This window comes from Gymnoscopelus braueri (assembly GCF_963280865.1).
Source record: "Gymnoscopelus braueri genome assembly, chromosome: 12".
Lineage (NCBI taxonomy): Eukaryota > Metazoa > Chordata > Actinopteri > Myctophiformes > Myctophidae > Gymnoscopelus > Gymnoscopelus braueri.
In genome coordinates, this window is record NC_137614.1 from 17,890,566 (window position 1) to 17,913,686 (window position 23,121).

Sequence of the window (23,121 nt, forward strand, 5' to 3'; positions counted from 1 at the left end):
ATAGAGGTAAAGGTAAAAGAGGGGGGATTAGGATTAGGTAGGGCATGCCACCTGAAAAGGTGGGTTTTGAGTGTGGTTTTAAATGTGGCGAGGGTGGGGGTCATCTTTGACGTGAGCTGAGGGTGAGTTCCAGAGGGAGGGGGAGTCACCCCAGGTTCGTTTCTTTGTCCTGGGGATGTCCAGGAGGTTGGCATAACCAGACCTGAGGGAGGGGGGGAGGGGGGGGGGGGGTAAAGATCTGGCACCAGAGCACCCAACAGCTTAATAGGAAGCTTTCCATTTACCAATGCCATCCCATGGCTGAATTTCCACTATGTTTTCTTTAATGCAGCATACTGCGATTCCACCTTCACTTTTCTCCTTCAGCAACTTCTCCTCTTTACACTCGGTATACTGACTAAAGAAGGGTAGACTGTCCAGACATTCCTTAAAAGTAACACAATCTGATTCCTCTCTCGTTCACATTTCCTTCCTGTTTCCTCTCTCGTCAGAGCTACTCCAGAGGCAGCAACGGGGGAGCAGGGGACGAAGACTACGAGATCCCCCCCATCACGCCCCCAAACCACGCAGATCCCTCTCTGCTGCACCTCATGGAGCATGAGTCAGGCTACCCGTTCCATTCCCTGCCTCACAATGGTCTGCTCAACCCCTACTCCTACCCGGAGCTTCCTGCCCTCATGATGTCCAACATGCTGGGACAGGACAGTCACCTCATGCCCATGCACTCTGTGAGTACACTCTCCAATCTGTCCCTTTTTGAGGTTCTTAATATATGGGACTTACCATGCAAAACAGCCATTGCTTTAACTTACTTTACATGGCTTAAAGTGCCTTCGTGTAAGCGTTCTTCATGCCATACTGTATTTGTATGCGGTTGTTTTTGTGTGTTGAGGGTACAGTACAGCAATTGTAACTTTGTGTTTTGCAGTGAGCTACAGTATACATTTGTGGTGCTCAGCTGCACTGCCCTAGAAGAATGATTGGGATCTTCCCTAATCTGCATATGTGCATTTTACAGTTTAATCATTTATCTCATGCTCCTTATCTAGAGCAACTTACAGGTGCAGCTACAGAGAATATAGTCAAAGTCAAGCATAGTGGATATCCACAAGTTGGCTTTTGTTAAAGACCTGAAATTAGTCACTAAGTTCTCTTTCTGACAGTATGTCAGGAACGGTTGGGAAGTGTTTTTGTCTCGCCCCCTAGGGACCGGAGGAGACAAATCGGCAGTGCTGACGTCTGTGGCCGCGTCCCGTCGAATTGCTGGTTACGTTTTTTTTAAGCAATGACGTCGCTTGTACTAGGTCATGTGAGGGGGTTGGCCTTAGCTTGCGAAGTTGCAGTACTCCACCCATGGCGATTGCGATTGGATACATCACCAAATTTTGTGGCTACGTCACAGTCACGTTGATTGTATGTACTCCAGCTCCAGATAGCTCCAGATCAAGACTAGAGGAAGTAATGTGAACACCTCTGTGATTAGAAGGGGTGTGATTGAATGTGTGAAGTGATATCAAAGAAAACGTGCCAAGCGGTTTTTATTATGAATAGTCTTATTGTTTCTAGTGTAATGGCATATTACTGAGAAGATGGCACTACTAATCACAACTGTGATTAACTGTGAAATACAAGCAGCTAGTTAGTCACAGCTACTGTAGCTGCTAGTTTCTAGCCCCAGTACACAGGGGGTCCGCTCATAATTCCGACATCCCATTATTCCGACCATTAGGTTAGTGTGAGGTTAGGAATAGGGTTAGTTATAATGGGGCCATACTAGACCACTCTGGACGTATTATTCAGCTACACCAGAAGCAAGGACCCTGGACTAGGCTTGGGCCGATTTTAACATTTATTGCATTTATTTTCCTAATAAATGCAATGATAACGCAAGGTAAGCTTGTCGTCTTGTGGCTGCCACACCAAAAATGTTGACCTATTAAATTTGGTGACCGCTAGTGGAAACCAATGAGTGGTCTCCGAATTCTAGATTTAGTGGTCTTCAGTTTTGGTGTGACAGTCGCAACTAAACGTCTTGGGTCCCGTCTGCTTTGTTGACACGGACAGACAGAACTCAACGTTCATCATTTCATGTACCCCATTTCATGTACTAGTACAGACACTAGATTGAATATCCTTGACAGACGTAGAAGGCGATAGCTCTTGTTATTTTTTAGGTTTGACGTGTGTTTAAGTGGCATGCCACTGTTTGTAAACATAATAGATCTTGTCTGTTGCAAATCGCTTGTGTCCACGTTTACAGTATACTGTTTGCTACAGTTATTCACAAGCACTGCAACAGGAAATAAACGTAGACCCATTTAGAATGTTTATGTTGTGAAGTGTGAAAAGGTCTACTAAAGGGGCCTGGTACAATGTCAATTAAGCCATGTGGCTCAGCTGTTGTGAATGGAGCTGAAGTCCAATTAATGTTAAAGAAATGTACTGAATTGTATTCGAGTTCAAGGAAGTGTGAGAAATGTTAGCTTAACGCCTTAGATCTCTCTTAATGTTACCCATGTTCTGAAAACATCTTTGATATCATCGTAGCCCTCTTAGCATTATTGTAATTGCAAATTTTAGCACATTTACACGGGTGTGAAGCCTCAAACAATCTGGCCTGAACAAGGCCCAAGCTATTACATTTCTACAAAGAGCTGTTGCCTGCTTAACACTGAGACCTTTGCTGCAGAGCCACTTTAATATCTATTCAGCCGCCCTGCTCAAAGATTTCATTCCCTCAAAGTAAGCTGAGAGAGAGCAAGAAACTCTGCACTCACTGCACGTGTGTGTGTGTGTGTGTGTGTGTGTGTGTGTGTGTGTGTGTGTGTGTGTGTGTGTGTGTGTGTGTGTGTGTGTGTGTGTGTGTGTGTGTGTGTGCTTGCATGCACGCATATGCGCACGTGCCACACTTGAATTACTATACTTGTGAGGGGCAAATGACAAATTTGAGAAATACATGTTGTGAGTAAAATCTTCCTGGAAATTGTTATTTTATGCTTAAAGGGTAAGGGAGGCTTACAATTAGGAAAATATTCAGGGGTTGGGATAGGGTTAGGTTTAAGGGTTGGGTTTAGAGATACAGATTATACTTAGTTGCGCGCACCAATCTACAAGCTTGTAGATAGGCTACTTTCGGGGATCAATACCAGTACACAAGTAGAACTAAGTTGGTATTATTGTTTACCAGGGCCAAAAATAAATAAATATAGATTTATATAAAATTGCCATCCTCGCAAGTATCGTGTGTGTGTGTGTGTGTGTGTGTGTGTGTGTGTGTGTGCGTGTGCGTGTGCGTGTGCGTGTGCGTGTGCGTGTGCGTGCGTGCGTGCGTGCGTGCGTGTTGGAGGGGTGTTCTTCAAGAGAATATCTTGAAGGGGCGGGGGGCAAAAACAAGGGATCTCTCTTGTCAGCTACTTTTTCTTTTGAAAAGGGATACAGAGGACCCCTCTCCCAACCTCTAGTAATGTGTTAAACATGCTTCAGACTGAACATGCAAACACCGCTGGCTAACATGTTCAAATGCTTTAATCATAGAATCGAACCAGCTGAATTATAGATGGCCTGTGTGGTGAATTATTCAACGTTATATACTTTCATCTGACATAAATATTACTTTTTTCTCTCTCTCAACCCCCGCCCCTGTGTCATGAATATTTATGCTTTAATGTGAGCATCCGTGGCATTTATCCTCCGTTAATCAGGTCTTATGTGATTTTCAGAATCAAACTGCATAAGTTGCAGGCAGGCTATAGCCTATATGGGTGGCATGCTAAGGCCTCCATTAAAGCTGGTCTTCAGGATTAGGTCACCATCCAGTCAGTATTGAGCTGAATACAGTAGCAGTAGTCGGTGCATCAGGAAGATACTGTTAACGTGAAAATTAGCTGTGCATGAGCTTTGCAGAGGTTTTACAAAATGTTTCCTCTTATTTCATGGCAGGCTAACTGTTATCTCTGTAATTTGAGGCGATTGTATGAGATCACTTCATCCACTCATCTTTGCAAAGGTGTGTGTGTGTGTGTGTGTGTGTGTGTGTGTGTGTGTGTGTGTGTGTGTGTGTGTGTGTGTGTGTGTGTGTGTGTGTGTGTGTGTGTGTGTGTATTTTCATATGTTAGCAAGTGTACATGCACATGTGTACTCTGTGTACATTTGTAAGTGTACGTAACAAAGCATTGCTCCTTGCAGTTTCATGCTGTATCAGGCCAGTAACATCTCAGAAAGGAGCAGAGAGAGAGAGAGAGAGAGAGAGAGAGAGAGGGAGAGAGAGAGCGAGCGAGAGACAGAGAGAGAAAAGGAACGCCTGCTTCTTAAACAGCTTTTGTTTCACCTTTGCAATTATTTATTTTCAAATAGCCCTTCAGGGTAATGTTCCATTTTCTTATTTCACACCCCCTTTTCTCATAAATGAACCGTCATCGCAATAAATCAACGCACAAACAGAGACTTGCACACACCGTGAAAGGTCCAAAGATTTATGTAACACATTCATGTTTCCCCACTTTCACATTTTAGTACTACTCTAGCTGAGCCCCAGCTAATAATAGCTGCTATTAATATTTCCTGTTGCCTAGCAACCCCTGCAAGTAATAGCTTACTCTGGAAAAATAGATGACCGATAAGAAAGAAGAAGAGGGGGGGCTGGTGGGGTTCAATTCATTTATTATCTCTTGGGACAAGAGGAGCTTATTTCTGAGTCTGAGGAATGGGAAAGTAGGCTGTATATTGAGAAATATTTTAAAGCAATTGAAGATTATGTTATTTTCATTTTGCCTCCATTAAGGAGGTTTCATTTGGATGTTTTCCCCAACAAAGTCAATTAACATTAATTTCATGCAGATAAAGGTGAAATAAGGGAATGAATTTGGATGTCTGCTGAAGGCTTCAAGGAGAATAAGGGTGGATGGGAGATGGCAGGTCAGTATTGTAACCCATGGCCAGGAAATGAAGACAAGCCTTCATATTTCTCTGTACTGTTTTGACAAAAGCATTGCGTGGTAAGACCGCAACGAGATCGGAAGAAATTGCAGAACAATCATCCAACAGTGTTCTTTCGGCATCGCAAGAGGTAGATGAAAAGTCTACAGCAGTACCTTAAGGATACACCACCATACTGCGATGAAAGCTACCCTACAGTGTACACATAAACCTCCCACAAATACAAGCTCAGCTGGAGCAACAGATATGCTTCATCTCAAGGGATGATGTTGCTGGTTTTTGTACAACATTTAGCCCTGGGCTAAAGCTCTGTAAACTTCTCCCTGCTTTGAGATTCTCTTTTTTTTTCTTTCCACCAAGCATCGATCGCAGAGCAAACACAGTTAAATCATTACAGCGTTGAGAGCAGTACATTGACCGTCATTATCATTCTGCATAGGCACACAATTTTTAATCCAGCTAGCACTGCATTGCTTAATAGTCAGATTTTTTTATTTTGTTTGTTTTAAATTAATGTTGGCTGTTTAATGAAGCTTATTGTTTTTGACAGGTAAAATAGTCTTTCTGAGAGCGCACTATTTTTGGCTGGACCAGTAGGGTCAGCCCTACACCCGCAAATGTCACTGACTGACGGACTGACGGACTGACGGACTGACGGACTGACGGACGAAGATAAAGCATTGGTCGACCATTTTGCCTAACAATGGGCAAGCCAATCGCACATCAATCGCCCCGCAGGCAATGGGATGTAGTCTATCCTCTGTTGTCCTAACAATGATCTAGCCAATAGCAGATCAGTCATCCCTCCAGACTATTGGATGTAGTGAGTAAAGTATGAGACTACGGGCTCTGGCTTGTGAACGTGCAGATTGGTTGTCTGCCTGGAATACAGCTTTGTTTACATTAGTCATGGGTAGCTCTTGCTCAGTGCTGATCACAACAGAACATAGAGATAAATAATATAATAATAATCAGATAATACTAACGTTGAACATGTATATTATATTCATTTAAGTAATTGACGTTGTTGAACGATGCTCCGCTTTGGTGGGTCTGCAATATTCAATTAAATTCCTCGTGAACTAAGCTGAAAGTACCTGAACCCGCTTTAAGCATATTTGTCTCAGGTATCATGAAGCTTTCACCAAAATATACGTCTTAAAATACAGGAAATAACTCTAACGGGGAAGAAGTCCCAATTGAAACCTTTATTTCGCTTGTTGAACTAATCCCCAGTTGGGCGAGGCTACAGCAGGCTCCAAGCATCCATGCTTCAAGCCATCGAATTACAGAGCAAAATACAATTAATGTTAATCTAAGTTAACATTAAAATCCTCCTTTCTCAGAATCTGTACATTTCATTTTTCTAATAAAATATTTGTAAATAAATTATTTTGAGTTATTGTTATTTTATAGGTCTATGGATGTAAACATCATGGATTCACTATAATTTCAGTGTATCAAAAAGCCATATCTGGTTGGGATTATTATTACTGGGGGGTGTCTTGTGATGTAATGTGCACTGTTAATGTTACTGTGCAGGTGAACATAATTTGAGATAATTCATGAAAAATAATATTTGTGTGGCCTAATCCGGAAAACTAGCTCATACATTTACGCTCAGAGTTTATGGTTGTGTGTTATCGGTTCAAACACCCAGAATAAAGGTTGTGTTTCTAGTGTGTAGTTTAACTTTTGGTCCAGCCATATACTAGGTTTTGATTGTGACTCTACTCAGAAGGAAGAAAATCACCAGTGTAGTAGATGGGTGTAAAGCAGGTTTATTATATAGCCTACTGAGACCATTTTTGTGTGAGTAGATTTGATGTACATTTGATGTACAATCACAGATCCACTGTATGGACATTATGAGTGACGCTCACTGTAGCAATCAAATGTAGCTCATAATAGTCCCAACTGCCAGTGTTGGACCAATTTTCAGACCTGAAATTACTTCATTTGCAGGGTACTGAAACGAATAGCAAGATAAACAACAGTGTTACAAAAGCCTATAGGTGTCATTCAGAGATTGCTTTTATTTGCCATCTGTACGCTGACTGACCCACTCACCCAGCTCCTTTGAATCAAGGCAGCCAAGTCTTGGATGACTGGCTACTGTGAAATGTAACATTCTGGAGTGGGAAAGCTTGTTACTGAGGGAGAATCCCAATCTCACCAATAGCTGTCAGCGTCGCCTCCATCGCAGCTCTGTCGGCAGGGGTTTGTGCCAGCGGCGGTATGGTGTGACGATGGGATGTTCTCATGTTCAACAGGGCCCCTGGTTCTCCAGGCCAAGCTGGTACAAGGGCGAGGGGAGATGCCAGCGAGATTTGTCTCTTTGAAAAAGAGGAGAGGAAGACTCCAGCAGACATTAATGAGGGTCGTGGGGGGGCTTTGCGGAGCGGGCCCAACACGGAGCCTTGAGGGACGCCGGCACTTTAAATTTTAATATTGAAGCAGAGCGCCAGCCTCTGTCTCATTAACGCTGTAATGAGGCTTGTTTGGGGAAATGTTCCAACCGCCAAAAAACAACAACTGGCAAATCGGCAAGTTTGTGTCGCACTCAGATGCTGTGTCACACTCGGATCTTGGGGATTTGTTTAGTCTTGTTAAACATGTGGTGCAACATTGTTATTTTTGGCAGGGTGTTTTTGCTACCCATATTTAAGGCTGTGTTGTCTGTAAAGGCTGTCAATTTAGATTATTATTGATTACATGGAAAGCTGTCAGTGGAAGTACTGGTTTTATCCAAAGGTAAGGTGTTTGCTGAATTGTGTTGAAGAGAATGCTCACCTATTATCTTGGCCTACTGTATTTGGAAACATAAAGAACATATGATTATTTGAAGGCAACAATGTTGATTGTGTGTGCATTGGTGTGACTGTGCGTGCTTGAAATTTTTATCGGACAATAAATGCATATGTGAGCAGTATCCCTACCTCTGTGGTGTGTGTGTGTGTGTGTGTGTGTGTGTGTGTGTGTGTGTGTGTGTGTGTGTTTGGGGGGGGTTACATTTTTGTCACAGCCACTGATTGCTACAAGGTTATGTGAGCTTGACTTAATTTGACTTCATTTAATCTGCTAAAGGAAATTTATTTTGCATCACTTGGCATTTAGGACATAGACAGCGAGGGAAAAGGCCACCAGCCTTTTAATACAGCAACATAGAAAAGAACTACATTGATGTGTGGATATTGACACTTCTAGAATAGGTACTGTATACAGTATGGAGGCTGAACCCACCATTTAAAAAGGTCACAATAAGTCTATCTGCTGTGATATTGAAAGTTAAATAAGATGCAAGTACACAGTAAAATGAAATTCTTAGTGTTAATTTAACTCTGAGAGTGTAAAGATTGGTCCTATTTGACTGTGTGTCGTGTGTGTACTGTACTCCCATTCCTCCCATGGTAGACGCAGTGAAAACGAATGCCTCTTCAACCATTCAGGTTCAGACTTGTGACATTGTCGTTTTGAATTTTGCAGTTGACCTTTTTAACAAGTCATCTCTCTTCTCTTGTATCTTTGCTGACACCCTCTACTGCACACACTCTAATAAAGCAGACATTCATAAAAGAAGAAAAAAAATCTTTATACAGTATTTAAAAAAAGAAAAACTATGTTGCTCTTTCACATTGCTGACTTCACATCCCAAGTACGACTAGATTACTTGTGATTTTAAATTGAAAGAACAACCCCCCCACCCACCCCAGTGTAGGCTTTAGACATATCTCATATGACCTGCCTGCTCTGTTGCCTTTCACTGCGATAGATATGACATCTCTGTGGTGTTTCCAGATAAATCACTTTTTAGCTACAGAAGGAATGTTTCAGTTGCGACTTTTCTGTCTACAAAAAGACAGATGCCCTTCAGTGTCACTCTCTACTGCAGTAGCGGGCAATGTATCATGTAAGTTGTCAAGCGAAATGACAACAAGATAATTGGTAGGGTACTCACATTTGCTTTAAGTGAAAACAAATGGATTTCCAAAGAGGATTGCGCTTTAAAAAAGTAAAGCTTTGTTTTGCAGTGGCATATTATGCATGGATGGGAGTGAAGTAATGAAGAGGAGTATTAACGGATTGAGCATTAAAAACAAATGAGCATTCATTGCAAGGCATGAATATTCATGCCGCTAATTCAAATAACCTTAGGCGACTGTTACGACTAATGAATATTAAAGCAGCATGGTCACAGAGATTTGAACATTGCATTAGAGCTGACATTCTGAGATTATGTACAAGGGTAAACAATTAAAATGGGAGGGAAAGCATATTTCAGTGGTGATCAAAAGATGATGTAGATCTACAGCTCAGTAAAACAATAAAATAAAGTTGCACAATGTTGCACGTTAGTTCTGGCCTGGGACACTGGAAGTAATGTGTGATTTGACACATCACGCCCGACTAATGCCATATTTTTGGGTCCGATGGCAATCCTGATTTTGGAGAGTGCTAGCCCAACGATTACCGATGTTTTAACCAATATTTTGTCAAAAAGTTTTTCAAAAATTGAAAATTCAAAAATTGTCTATCAATTCTTTTTGTATTTTTGCCTATAATGACATGCCCAAAATGCCTGGTTAAAAGTGGTTACATCGGCTGCATAATTGCCAGTACTGATGTCGTCAAAAAAGTTAAATAATGCCCAATATATCGGCCAATTATAAATTCTTTTTGTGTGACACTCTAGTGACACACGCAGCAGTAGGACAAAAATCGCACAAAATCCCCGCAGAGTTGCCATGTTGACCACAAATATTTTGAGTTGGCGCAGTCAGCAATGCCCAAAGGGGAGTTAAAGAAAGGAGCTTTACTGTACAGTACTGTACACTGCTTATCAGATTGGGACTCGCCCTAGAGGGACCCAAAGGGTGACTAAACATGTTTGTGTTTTCCACAATGCTTTTGAAAAAGAACTGGGCGCCCTTATGGCCGACGTAATCGGGAGAATCCCCACTCTTCCCACTTAAAGAGGGGGGGGGTGGTGGGCATGGCTGCTTCCTTTGAGGGATCAGTGTGGTGAGTCGTCGTCCTCGGTCGCCACCGCGGTGCTAATTAGGCCCACCACAAAGCCAGCCTGTGGGGATAATGTCCCATTATTAGAGTCATTTGTTTCAATTAACCGCTCTGTGATTCTACAATAGCATGGTGCAGCCCGGCGCGAGGAACCCATTACTCTCGCCCAGGGAAACCGCTGGGGTTTGAGAGGGCGAGAGAGCATTTTCGTGCGAAGGTTAGGGATACCTGACTTTTGCCAGCGGTCATGCTGCCAGCTCCACGTAGTGCATAGTCACTTATTCACAGCCAGGGAGAGTTGATACAGCACTGTGACCAGATAGCTTCACACAATATACATGCCTCTTCTCAGGGTATACAAAGACAACAATACACCATTAGTTACATTCTGTTGACTAGCTTTGTAAGTTTCCGAGACGTTAGTATTTCTCATTCCTCCGCACTTCACTGAGAATTGATTGGATGATTGTTGACTTGAGCATTGACCCCTGAACACTTGCAGGTTCTTTTTTTTCCCCTCATTCTTCTTCCCTTGCAGAGAACATTGCGGTTGACTGAATTGCTATTCTGCTACTGTAAACGTATGCCACTCTTCTCATTTTCAGCCTAGAATCTTTTTTTTTCTTTTTTCTCTCAGAACAGCTAACTTCGGAGTGAGGCTTTCTCTTTCACTTTAGCACCGAGATTCTTTGGTAACTCTCAGTGTGTCTGCTGCGCAGAATTGGATGAATTTGACTCACCTTTTGTCAGGGTCTTTTCATCAGAGTAGCACACATCTGCGGCCAAACAAAGCAGGTTGCTCTGACAACAACACCCCCCCCCCCCATCTGTGTCTATACCCAGGTTGACAATTAGCATATAGTACCTATGGCAACCAGCGAGCAGCCCATCATCATAGCTTTTCGAAATGTTTGTGCACTACTGATAGTGTCTTCTCTTAGTCACAGCTGGAGGCTGAGAGAGAGAAAAGTGGTTGAAGATTGTACATCATGTATGAGTGTATAGAGGAGATTATGTTACTATAATTAAGCTGCCTCATTTTAACAAGTTACTCTGTGTGTTAATGGTTCAGGTGTTTTTTTAAGCCATAAAAAGCAGGCGGAAAATAACAAACAGGAAGTTGATGATTACTTTTGTTTAATAAATCACTTTGTGGTTATTTTTACTATAAGGCTTTCAACTATAAGGTTAATTGAAAAGTTCTTCAAATTATTTGGAGTTAAAAAGACAACTTGGCATTGATACTAATAGTACGGAGCACATTACCTCAAAACACCCCAGAATACAGCATTTCAGAGTGCTTTTCTTCCCATTCAACACTAGATAATGGAAACTTCGATTGATACCAAGAGGTTGCTGGCCTGTGATGCCTCTGTTGCCAGGGTCTCTCTCATTGGCTCTCATCCCCTGCTGCGCTGATGTTTACAAAGAAACATCACCAGCTCACATTAAAGGGTCCGAGTTGTCCCCTCGGGCTGTTGCTATGGAAATAACCCTGCTATGGTCGCCCATTCATGTTTGATTAATTGTTTTTTTTTCCTCCTCTCAGTGCAGTTGCCTGCACAAAAGGCCTCTTCATAGGGTCATTTCATCTGGAAAACAAACAGTAGGAATATCCAAATGCATTTGTGTCTGGACTTTCAGATGTTTTCCTCTTTCTGCTTCGGGGGACTTTTTGTAGATGCTCTGTGGAGGTAAAGCCTTATGAATTGTTAGGCCTAGTGTTTCTTGACAAAGTTGTGTCTGTGAAGCTATGCAATCAAAAAGTCACACTCCAATTTTTCAGGTTGTCACAGACCTACCTGGAGTGTGAATATAAGCATTTTTGCCTTTTTCCCTGTTAAATTGCTCTGTGTAATGCGGCACTACAGCAACCCACTGGGGCCAATTAGGATGCCGGCAGAGCCAGAAAGTGCGTAACAGATGCTTTTGCCACTATTTATTAAAATCCAATCTGCGAGGCCCCTCCAACAGCTCGTTAAACTAGCGTTAATCTAATTAGCTCTCACTTGCCACTGTTTTCGCCACATTACCAAATACAAGGGCTTCAGCTTCGCAATTTAGGCTGATTAAGTAGACCCTATGCTGCAAGGCAAGGCTCATACAGGGGAGCCTCTCAGAGCTGTCAATCATTTTTTTCCCTGACTGTAATAAACCATGCAGAATATTTCAGCTCAGGTTTTTGGCTCGGGATGGATTTGGAATATCTGCTGTGGGAATATTGGCTGAAATGGAGCCCACTGTGCCAGCTCAGTAGTGCAAGTCTACGTGTCTGAGCCAAACACTAACAAAACATTCCACATCATAAAGACTTTGTATATTTGCTGTGGCATGGTACCAGAACTGGATGCATGCAGATTCCATAATGGTTGCCTTCTTTCTTTCTTCTGGGTTTATATACCATTCTCACTCTCATATGCTGTCGTGTCTTTTAGATCATGACCATGTATCCACACTTCCGGTTTATAATTGTTGGGGCCGAACTGTATTTTTATTTGATGAGTACTGCTCTCTGGATGGGGGCCTGGTTCTACTCAGGGATTTGGGCGGTGGTTCTTTGACATGCAGTTCTGTTCATTGCTTGCAGATGGACAGTATGACATGGAGCAGTAATGTCTTCCAGATGAGAGACATATATATTTGAAGCTTTGAGCTAACGTCAGCCCTCAGTGGTGTAGGTGAAGTGAATTAAGACTGTACTCAAAGACACCACTAAAGCACTAGCACAAGGGAGCGAGCATGATGAGAAAATTGCTACTTTTCAGGGCTAAAGGAATCAATCACTTAAACGACATGGACTATAAAGAATTTGTAGTGACTGAGAAATAAATCTGTATCTCCAAAAACCCAATTCTTAAGGGATTCTTTATCTTTTCATCTGACTGATTGTGAACCATTGAGTCCATATACTGTAGCCTCCAATATACAGTAGAGATTCATTCTGTTTTCTTATGTCATGTAAGAATTAGGACAAGACTGTGTCTTACATTTTTCATGCATCTTTGTTACATTGTTACCACACCTACCGACACTAGCCAGTTCACGAATAATGTAATTGACACTATTATAGTGAATGCACTGAAATGCTACGCGATGAGGTTGCCATTGTGAATACTATATATATATTATATATATATATATATATGACTGAATGAATTAATAGTTTTATTTCGGTCTTAAGCCATGTACAGTCAGTCACAACAAACATTACAAATACAATACTTGGAACGAAAAGGTGTAGGCTGAAGCCGTAGCTTATAATTCCTACCCTTTTTGTCTTAAAAAATACTTAAAATAGAAACAATACTGTATATTGTTCCCTTGGTCTTAACAATTACAACCTACACCATATGATTGGTTGAAGCTAAGTTTAGGAATGTATTTGGTGTTGTTTATTTCATTTTATTCATGGTTAGGAATGGTTAGTATGGTTAATGCTGTCGAGGAGCACATTCGCATACATTTCCCCCTAATGTGACCTCCAGGCGGGTCATTGTACATGGCGATGCCAAAATGAGGTGCTCATAGCGGATACAAGACATGCAGATAGTTGGAAGCTCTGGTGCGGTTCGGTACTGCTCCCGTCGCTGTGACTGGCTGAGACCGACAGAGCTCCTGTTCCATTTGGAAATACGTCACCATACGGAAATGTAATACTCTGAAAATACCATTTCATGTCGTCTTTAAGTTTAGGTATGGGTTTGGTGTGGTTAGGATTATGGGGGAGGGTGTTCAGGAGAGGGCGTTCAGTGCAACCGGCGGGTTAATAGTGTACTGGCCTTTATAAAATGAATATGTTTTATTACACTGAACAATGGGGAGATGGAAAAGAGGGGTCACAGTGAAGGTATAACATAAGTGCCACAACGTATGTGCATGCGGAGTATCAGCGGATCTGAAAGGTGGGTGGATACAGCAGGCCAGGATCATTTTTGTTTTATTTGATTTCATTTTTTTATGTGTAGTTTTCAGGGAACCCACTTTTTGCTCAAGCTTGCCACGATTCTGTTTGTTGGCGAAAATGTACTAGATCATTGGTTACTCAAAGTGGGGGGGGTTTCAGGGGGTCCCCAGCAAAAGTAGTAAATATAGCATCACAAGCATTTTAACCACTTTATCCATTTATATGTTAGCTATTCAAAATTCAAAAGATCTACAAGCTCACAGCGAGCTTGTATGTGTGGAGCGGACCAGGCTTGTCTCATGGTCATAGCAAAAAAATCTAAAAATGTTTTCTAAATCCTAAAAATATATAAAAATCACACCCAGTGTGAAGTGGGCGGTGTGGTCACAGTGGTCATCACAGTGATGGAAGAAGTGATGGAAGAAACCATAACTTAAAAAAAACTAATTTATGTTTTTTTATGGTCCTATTTATAGGGCTATGCACATGTGTCATGTTTCCCTAGCCAATCACAGTCCTGAATAGACTGTGATTGGCCAATCACGGTGCAGGGTTAGGGGGGTACATTTGTGGCCAATCACAGCGCAGGATTTGGTGTGCAAATATCCAAACCTCACATATAGGGGCGGTTTCACCGCCCAAAAATCTAAAAATATTTTGTTCCAGGGACCCCCAGAAGCAAAGATTTGAGTTACAAATGTTCGCTTTAAAAATATATATATTCAAAGATTTGCTAAACTTTTCATGATTTTTCAAAAACAGCAGATGTGCAAGCTCATATAGCATGGCACTCGGTGCCGTGCTATGAGCTTGTATACAGTATCTACTGTTTTTGAATAGCCAAAGAAATCTAAAATGACACAGATGCGTTCCCGGTCTTAATGGGTTAAAGGCATGCTCAAGTGGTCTATGAAGTCAGGAACTTCTGTAACTTTTGGGTCCCACTCCCAACCCACGCGTTTAGAAACATTGGTCTATAATAAGGTCTTCCTTTCACCCCTCGTGGAAGCAAAGCTTTCAGATGTGACACCAAAAAACACACTGTGGCTTAGATTTTGGTTCATTGAGTTATCCAAAGATGGGGTGACAATTGTAATTTTCAACCCTAACGTGTGTGTTATAAGCTTTCTTCACGCCTCAAAGCATGACTATACAAAAAGTTCTTGTTGTTGCTTGGATTCCCTCCAGACAATGTTCAGGGCTACTTTGGGAAGGAAAAGCTCTGCATGTCTCAGGCTAGCTCATCTTAGAAAAAACGTCCAACTTGGGTTTATATTTTCATGGTTAAATCTGGCCCAGCACTTATTTTTCTCTTCTTTTTTTATTTTTCTCATTTTCTTTCCCCCGGTCGGCCTCTGCCTGAAGATTATTCCACTACCAATCTTTGATTGATGTTCTTGTACTTCTTATTTGAAAGAGTTTTCCTCTGTAGTGAGATGAGCCGCAGAGTATTGCTTGTACCTCAGACTAGCTGGCTTGACTTTAAAGCTCTTAAGGCCACTGCGCATTCAGCCTTTATTTTCTTTCTTTTCTTTTTTTTTTTCGCTGCAGAAATATGGTGAAGAAAGTGAATAAATAATGATTATCACGTGTTCTCATTCTAACTACAATAACAAGGTGTAGTCTCTCAGAAAGTTTGAACTATTATGTAACTCTTATTTCTTACTTGTGGTTTGCCACCCCTTAGTATGAAGTAAGAGCAAAATGGGCCCCATGTGAATATGATAAATTGGTCTTTTGCTGTTGATACACACTTTTTGGAACATTCTATTATGGACCTTAGTTGTGAATATTCACATAATAAATTGCTTTACAACTTTCTATATGTGAGCAATAGGCTCATATGTATGTAAAGAAATGTATGGATCTTATCATCTCCTCCGTGAGATGGTGGTCTCATTTGTTTTGGGGGCTTTTTGTCTCATTTTAACATCTCTGAAGGCAGATTTATACTGTGTCACAATGTGTCGCGGATGCGACACATTGTGAGCTTATAGATCTGCAATTTTGGGTGTGTGGCACCGCCGTACGATGGAGCTTAAATTAGATCTAAGACTTTAACTGTCTGCTGCTATGCTTGTCTTCACCATCCATCCATCCACTCCTCCCTACATCACTCTGTTTCCTTTATCTGTTCTCCCTACTACATCAACTCAAGCTCCATCCCTTCCTCCCTCACTCTCTTCTTTCGGTGCCTCTTTTTCTCTCTCCTGCTACATTTACCCCCTCTCCTCTCCTCTCTCTCTCTCTCTCTCTCTCTCTCTCTCTCTCTCTCTGCTGTTTTGATAGTGACGCAGTTATCAGGCTGTCAATTCTAATCTTGTCTTGCCAGTGCAGTGCTGTCCATTCAGAATTACAGCTACCCCCACACCCCCCACCTCCTACCCCCAATGCCTTTATCCCTATCATTCTCTCTCTCCTTCCCTCCCCCCTTTTTCTCTCTCTGACAACAGCAGCGCCGCTGATGGGATGAGCTCTGGCTGACACTGTGGTTCAATGTTTTGCTGGTGCACTGGAAAGCTGTGTACCTATACTGTATATATAGACTGTTTTGGCATTTTTTGGTTTTCTGTGGACAGATGAGTGTCTTGAATTGTGTTTATCCACTGGATGGTGTTTTTGGGTTGAGTGCAGAATGTCCTGTAGGCCCTATACCTACACAGGTGTTCATTGATACTACTGCTGCTGTGGCAATTATGAGTTCAGCTCATCGCCAGGGCAGGTTTATTGCCGAAGCTCGTAGGCTCTCGATTCTTTTCAGTGTCAAGTTTCAGTTGAATCAATATTCTGTCCTCTGCTATCAATACTCTCGCTGCTCCAACACAAAAAAAAAGCAGCCCTGTATTGTATTTATTTTTTCCTGGTTGGCTGTCATTTTGCTTCATGTCACCATGCCTCCCAGTTTGTAAATATGTGTGATATTTCCTGGAGATTATTTAGTTGTTTTTTTTGCTTTGCTTTTTTTTTTGCTTTTTCATTCCATTAGCGCTCTCTTCAATTTATTCTACTCTCACTTCAAAGGCAGGGTGGAACAGATGTCATTTCAAACGCCTGTCTTTTGCCTCATTGCATAAAAGTGAGGGATGATTATTTTTTAATGAAACTGCATGTGCTCACACACCCAATTGTTTTTTTTTGTATGTATAAATAAATACATAATAATAATAAGGCTATCACCTAAAGCTGTGAAGTAGATAAGAAATAGTTTGATTTTATTCAGAAAGGGAATGTCCATTCATTTAATTTAACCAAAAAAGCTTTTTTTATTTTAGTTTAGCTTAAGCTGCCGATTGTGAGCGGAGACCTCGAATTCTGATTAGTTAATTTCATGCTGTGTGGAATATCTTCAAGACTTTTATTTCTTCCTGAAACAATGCAATTTTCAAAGGCAATCATTTCCTGTTTTCAAATTACCAGTCAAAGGCAAAGATACGCTGTCTTCTAATCCCAAGATAAGTATGCATTAGATGGATGCGAGTCCCTTTAAATGTTCTTGTGTTGCAATTTGATACTCTTTCTTTGCACAGCAATCGTTCCTTCACACGGCTTGTATTCCCCCCTGCTGTGTTTTAACACCAAAGTACCAGATGAGAGGATCTGAAGAGGAGCATTCAAATCTTAAATAAATCACAAAGTAATGAAAAAGGACAATTTTGGTAGATCTTCGGACAGGCTGCCAAAAAAAAGCCATCTTGTTTCTATGTGGCTACATAACCAGCATCTACATTCATTCAGTCTCATGCAGTAACATTTGGTTACATTACCAGCGTCTCTCTTTATTCAGACTCACGCAGTAACATTTGGCTACATTACCAGCATCTCACTCTTTCACTCTCATGCACTTTGGCTATATTATCAGCAGCATCTCACTCTTTATTTCAGACTCATGCGGTTACGTTTGTCTACTGTACATTACCAGCATCTCACTCTTTCACTCTCATGCAGTAACGTTTGAGTGACTCTGGGGAGCCCTCAACCCTACATTGCGTGCATACACATCCTTCATTCGACACAATACTGCAGTATATCATTATATATTCAGTGTGTCATTATATCTTTTATCATTACAGTCTTACAGATGGAAATTGGATTGTTGTTTTTCTCTCTCCTTTATGGCAACCAAGAAATCAGGTTAACTGATGTTCCATCGATGCTAATGGCAACATCAAGCTATGGCTCCTCCCCCTTGCCATCCTCCATTAGATACACCTCTTCTCTCTTCCATCTCTCTCTCTCTCTCTCTCTCTCTCTCTGCCTCTCCCTCACCCTCTCTTTCTCCTTCTCTTCCTCTCCCTCTATCCCTCCCTTGCCCCCCCCCCCCTCCCCACCCTCTCTCTGATGGCTGATGTTCTCTTCTCAGCAAGGAAAGCAATTTCCATATAGAATCACAGGCACGATCAGGTGACCTGGATTTGACTCCCCGTCAAAGCCTCACGTGGAAAATGGAAACCTATTCATGTGTATTGGATCCAGTACATCACGTAGTTGTCACTGGTTTCTCCCCTTGAAAATGCGGCAAGATTGCAATGTGTTATTGTGGAGTGGACTAACCAATTCAGCGAGTCCTTCAGAATACGGCACAGAGAAGGAAATACTTCCGTGGCCTGCGTTGCTAAAATGAAGTAAAAATTGAGCAAACTTGTACAGTAAGACTAAAAAAATATGTAATGTTGTAACGGTGAAAAGAGCAAATAGACCCAGAGAGTGCAGCAATTTAACAACATCGTAGAACCACTGTGAAACCACCTGAAATCTATGAGGTGCTAATTAGGACAGGTCTCTCTCCCCATCCCACCTCTGGCCAGCCTGCCCCTGCCCCCACCACCCCAACCCTCCCCCAGAGGCCAACCTATCTGACTGACATCCTGTTAGTCTTCGTTCACCCATGTCCGCAAATTGATCTGTTTTCTCTTCTCAGAACAAGATTCAGCTGCCTCTTCTGAGAACTCTGCTCTGCTCTCTCTGTCCGTCTCTCTCTCTCTGACTGTTTCTCCTCTCCTCTCCTCTCCTCTCCTCTCCTCTCCTCTCCTCTCCTCTCCTCTCCTCTCCTCTCCTCTCCTTTCCTCTCCTTTCCTCTCTGCTGAGTGCAGTCTGGGTTCAAGTCGTTTTTTATCTTAACCCATTAAGGCCTGAGGTTCCGATTCTGCAAAATGTCTTCTAAATCAGTTTTCTGAAAAACCTATGTTATCACAGCAGGTCCTTGACATGAAAAGGTTTGAGAACCACTGATATGTTATCATATCAGTGGTTCTCAAACCTTTTCATGTCAAGGACCTCCAAAATTATATGTATTTGGCCGCCGACCCCCATCTGAAAACGTTTTGTTCCAGGGAACTCCAGAAGCAAAGATTTGAGTTAAAATGTTTGCTTTAAAAATATATATTCAAAGATTTGCACACATTTTCATAATATTTGATTAGCCAAAGTATAAAATAATGGTTTAAGTGGTTACACAGATGTGTTCCCGGTTTTAATGAGTTAACTGTATGGACCATGCCCAATGCCATCTATAACATCCAAACATATTGGACATAAACTTTCACATGGTGGACTTCTGATTCCTTTCTACATTAATAATGTGTGCATCAATGCGTGGCCTTCCTCTCCCTGTACAATCTTTAGCTATCGATTCATTAGCCTACTACTGTATGTGTGCAGTTTGTGAATGAACACTTGACGATGCAGTGTTCAGTGGCAAAGCCGCACACACTACAGGAAAAATCTGTTATTTTTTTTACAGGAAAAAAGCATTTTTCCCACAGTAGACAAACTGCTACTTGTGGGCATGTCGACAAGTGACTGACAGACTATGTCTCCTTTAGCCAAATTGAAATAGCAATCTTATAATACTTTACCTGAATGTGAAGAATGTTGGTGTAACTAAGAGATGCACTGAATTTTCTTCTTATATACTGTATATGCATACATTATCAATCAGATAATAATGTGCAGACTGTTGATGTTGCATTCATTTATGGCCTATTTCATGAAGTTATGCACGTAGTCATGTGAGCTGTGATTGGTCTATTTTGAGGGGACAGACATACATATATGTGCTGTATGTACATATGTACTTCACACTGTCTGTCATGGCCTTCGGTCGTGCCTTGAAAAACACGAGTCATTTGCATCACTTAGTTCTTAACAAACTAATTTGTTTTCTCTACGCTCTCTCTCTCTCTCTCTCTCTCTCTCTTGCTATCCCTCTGTCATTCTCCCTCCCTCTCCAGATGAGTGGAGAGAAGCGGCCCTCATCGGAGATGATGAAGCCCAAGCCCAAGCCCCAGAAGAAGAAGAAGAAGAAGGACCCCAATGAGCCCCAGAAACCTGTGTCAGCCTACGCGCTGTTCTTCAGAGACACACAGGCGGCCATTAAGGGCTCGAACCCCAATGCCACCTTTGGAGACGTCTCTAAGATTGTGGCCTCCATGTGGGACAGCCTAGGGGAGGAAGCGAAGCAGGTAGAACACATTATACAGTATAGGAGTTCATATGCTGCTGGTATGTGCATTGACCATATTCACAGTGGCCATTTTACTCTTATGTCCTCCTCTGGGGTGGGGAATCCTATGCCCCGATTATGATGTATGAGCAAAATGGCCGCTGGCTGAATGTGGTTAATGCATGCAAGTGTGCCTTGATCCATGTTATTTTCTTTGTCTATAAGTCGCTCTGGATAAGAGTGTCTGCTAAATGCCAAACATTTAATTAATATTGTCGCTACCGGGTGGAAACCTGTATGTCCAAACATTTTTACTTTTCAGGAAATGGAAAAAACAACCTGTGTTCCAATGGATCCAATGTAGTTTTTATTGGTTCAATATTTATAAAACCCACAGACAGACTTAACCACTCTCACTTTAACTTTCTAGCAGATTCACAAGCTCTCAACGCATCGCATCGTGGCGCATTGTGAGCTTGTAGATCAGCGATTTTTTGCTGCATTTGTGTGACGCGCTTGTACGATGAAGTTGGGCATTAATTTATAAAGAAAATAAAAACATTAAAGGTTGGAACATGGAGATAAAAGGTTTCTGCCTGACAGCAACGTTATGCCAAATACACAGGAGTTCATACAGCCATAATACATACTGTATGCCAAACACATAGGAGTTGTCAAGCAGCAGAATCTACAAATCTAGTCAAGCAGTGAACAGTGAATACCAGCCGTTTTCAAATGTGGGAACACTAATACAATAAACACGGCATCCATACTGTAGGTCAAGAGTTTGCGTTACTACATGTATTGCATTACGGCACTCCGGGTCTTATAGAGACGCACACTACATGCACAGACAGACATGCATAGATGGAGACAGTGTGAAAAGTACATAGACCCACACAGTACATTCATTTTCCATACTAGCACATAGGTGCATATTCCCACAAAATGTTGAGAATAACTCCATAGCAGGATTGATACAAAAAAAGTGCACTATACAAACACACGCACGCACGTGTGCGCACACACACACACACACACACACATACACGCACAGTCGCACACGCACACACACCTACTCTTACTGTACCACCAGTAGATGGAGCATGTGCTCCACCAGCGAAGGGAGCTAGCGTTCCTCGGCATTACGTGGTGTGTAATTACCAGAACATTGCTGTGAGATAGAGCTCACCTTAATGAGCTAGTTCTTCTCTTTCTAAAGATAATCCATCCGTTTATCCTCACTCCCCTGGCTCTCATTAAAATGATTTTCTTTCTAAATTTAATTCAAGCCACGGAGAGGGAGAGCGAGGGGGAAAGAGAGAGAGAGAGAGAGAGAGAGAGAGAGAGAGAGAGAGAGAGAGAGAGAGAGAGAGAGAGAGAGAGTGAGAGTGTGTGTGTGTGTGTGTGTGTGTGTGTGTGTGTGTGTGTGTGTGTGTGTGTGTGTGTGTGTGTGTGTGTGTGTGTGTGTGTGTGTGTGTGTGTGTGTGTGTGTGTGTGTGTGTGTGTAAGGGGGTAGGGGGGGTAGGGCAGTCCTGTGCAACAGCAGCCATAAAACAGTCTGAATCTAATGAGGTTGGACATTTTACAGGCGAGGTCTGGCCAATGTGGGAACAATACACATACACATGAGGACATGTAGGTAGTCGAATGCAGATGCTGCACAGTGCACACACATACACACACACATTACCCACAAGTGCAGGGCACACAAAAAGTAATGCAGACAGACACACACACACACACACACACACACACACGTGCGCACACAAATATATCCTCATTAGCGCCTCACCTGTTTCTAACTGTTACAATGCAAACTGGAAAAACACCAGGCATTTCGCCTTGCTTCTCACTCTCCAGCTCTGTATTTGTCAAAACGGATAAGATTCTGCCAAATAATGCACAGAAACAATGAAAATCTTCACATTTCCCTCACAATGCAGAACTTTATACAGCAGCACATTCCGGGCCCTTAGTAACTAGGGTATAGGCTGCTCTCACCGTGTTCCTTTAGCCTGCATAGTTGAAGCCTCTCCGCCATGTATCTTCATTGGCCCGCTGACAAGCAGGGATGTGTGAAGTTCTCATTTCCCCTCCCTTTATTTATATCGCTAGCCTGCCATTTTGATCCTGCCTCGAATACAGAATTAGTGATTCCCTCCACTATACCGCCTTGTCCTTGGGTTTACCTCCAAGGGCATCTCAACTATCCAGGCAGAGCAAGGCTATTGTTATTTTGTTTTGTGCGTAATGTTGCCTCTAACTCAGCAGGTATGGTGATGAAGGGCAAATGATGATGGAGCTTTAAAAGGAATGCTTATGATTATAGTGTTTTGCCTTATGTGCACGTGAGTATTTTGGGTAATCATTGGGTCCCATTCATACGATATAAGAGGATGCTTTATTTTATTTTATTTTACTTTTTTGTCTTTTTTAGTCCATTCAATCCGGGAACGCATCTCTGTCATTTTCGATTTCTTTGGCTATTCAAAAATAGCAGATATACAAGCTCATAGCGCGGCACTATGAGCTTGTAGATCTGCTATTTTAGAAAAATCATGAAAATTTGCGCAAATCTTTGAATATATATTTTTTTAAAGCAAACATTTGTTAAATATGTTGTTCCAGGGACCCCCAGAAGCAAATATTTGAGTTACAAATGTTCGCTTTAAAAATATATATATTCAAAGATTTGCACAAAGTTTAAAGATTTTTCAAAAATATCAAATCTAAAAGCTCATAGCGCGGCACTTGGTGCCACGCTATGAGCTTGTATATCTGCTATTTTTTTAAGAAATCTAAAATGACAGAGATGCAT

The 23,121-nt window shown here is 41.8% G+C and overlaps 1 protein-coding gene across 2 annotated transcripts in view; it reads left to right on the plus strand.

Annotated features, from left to right (window-relative positions):
- The window catches only part of LOC308097705 (TOX high mobility group box family member 2-like), a 98,214-nt gene that overhangs the window by 66,564 nt on the left and 8,529 nt on the right, over positions 1-23,121 (plus strand). For both annotated transcript variants that reach the window (XM_080445677.1, XM_080445678.1), the window contains exons 4-5: positions 492-728; positions 20,089-20,319. In XM_080445677.1, coding sequence (XP_080301803.1) covers positions 492-728; positions 20,089-20,319 — 468 coding nt within the window. The remainder of the gene's footprint in view (positions 1-491; positions 729-20,088; positions 20,320-23,121) is intronic.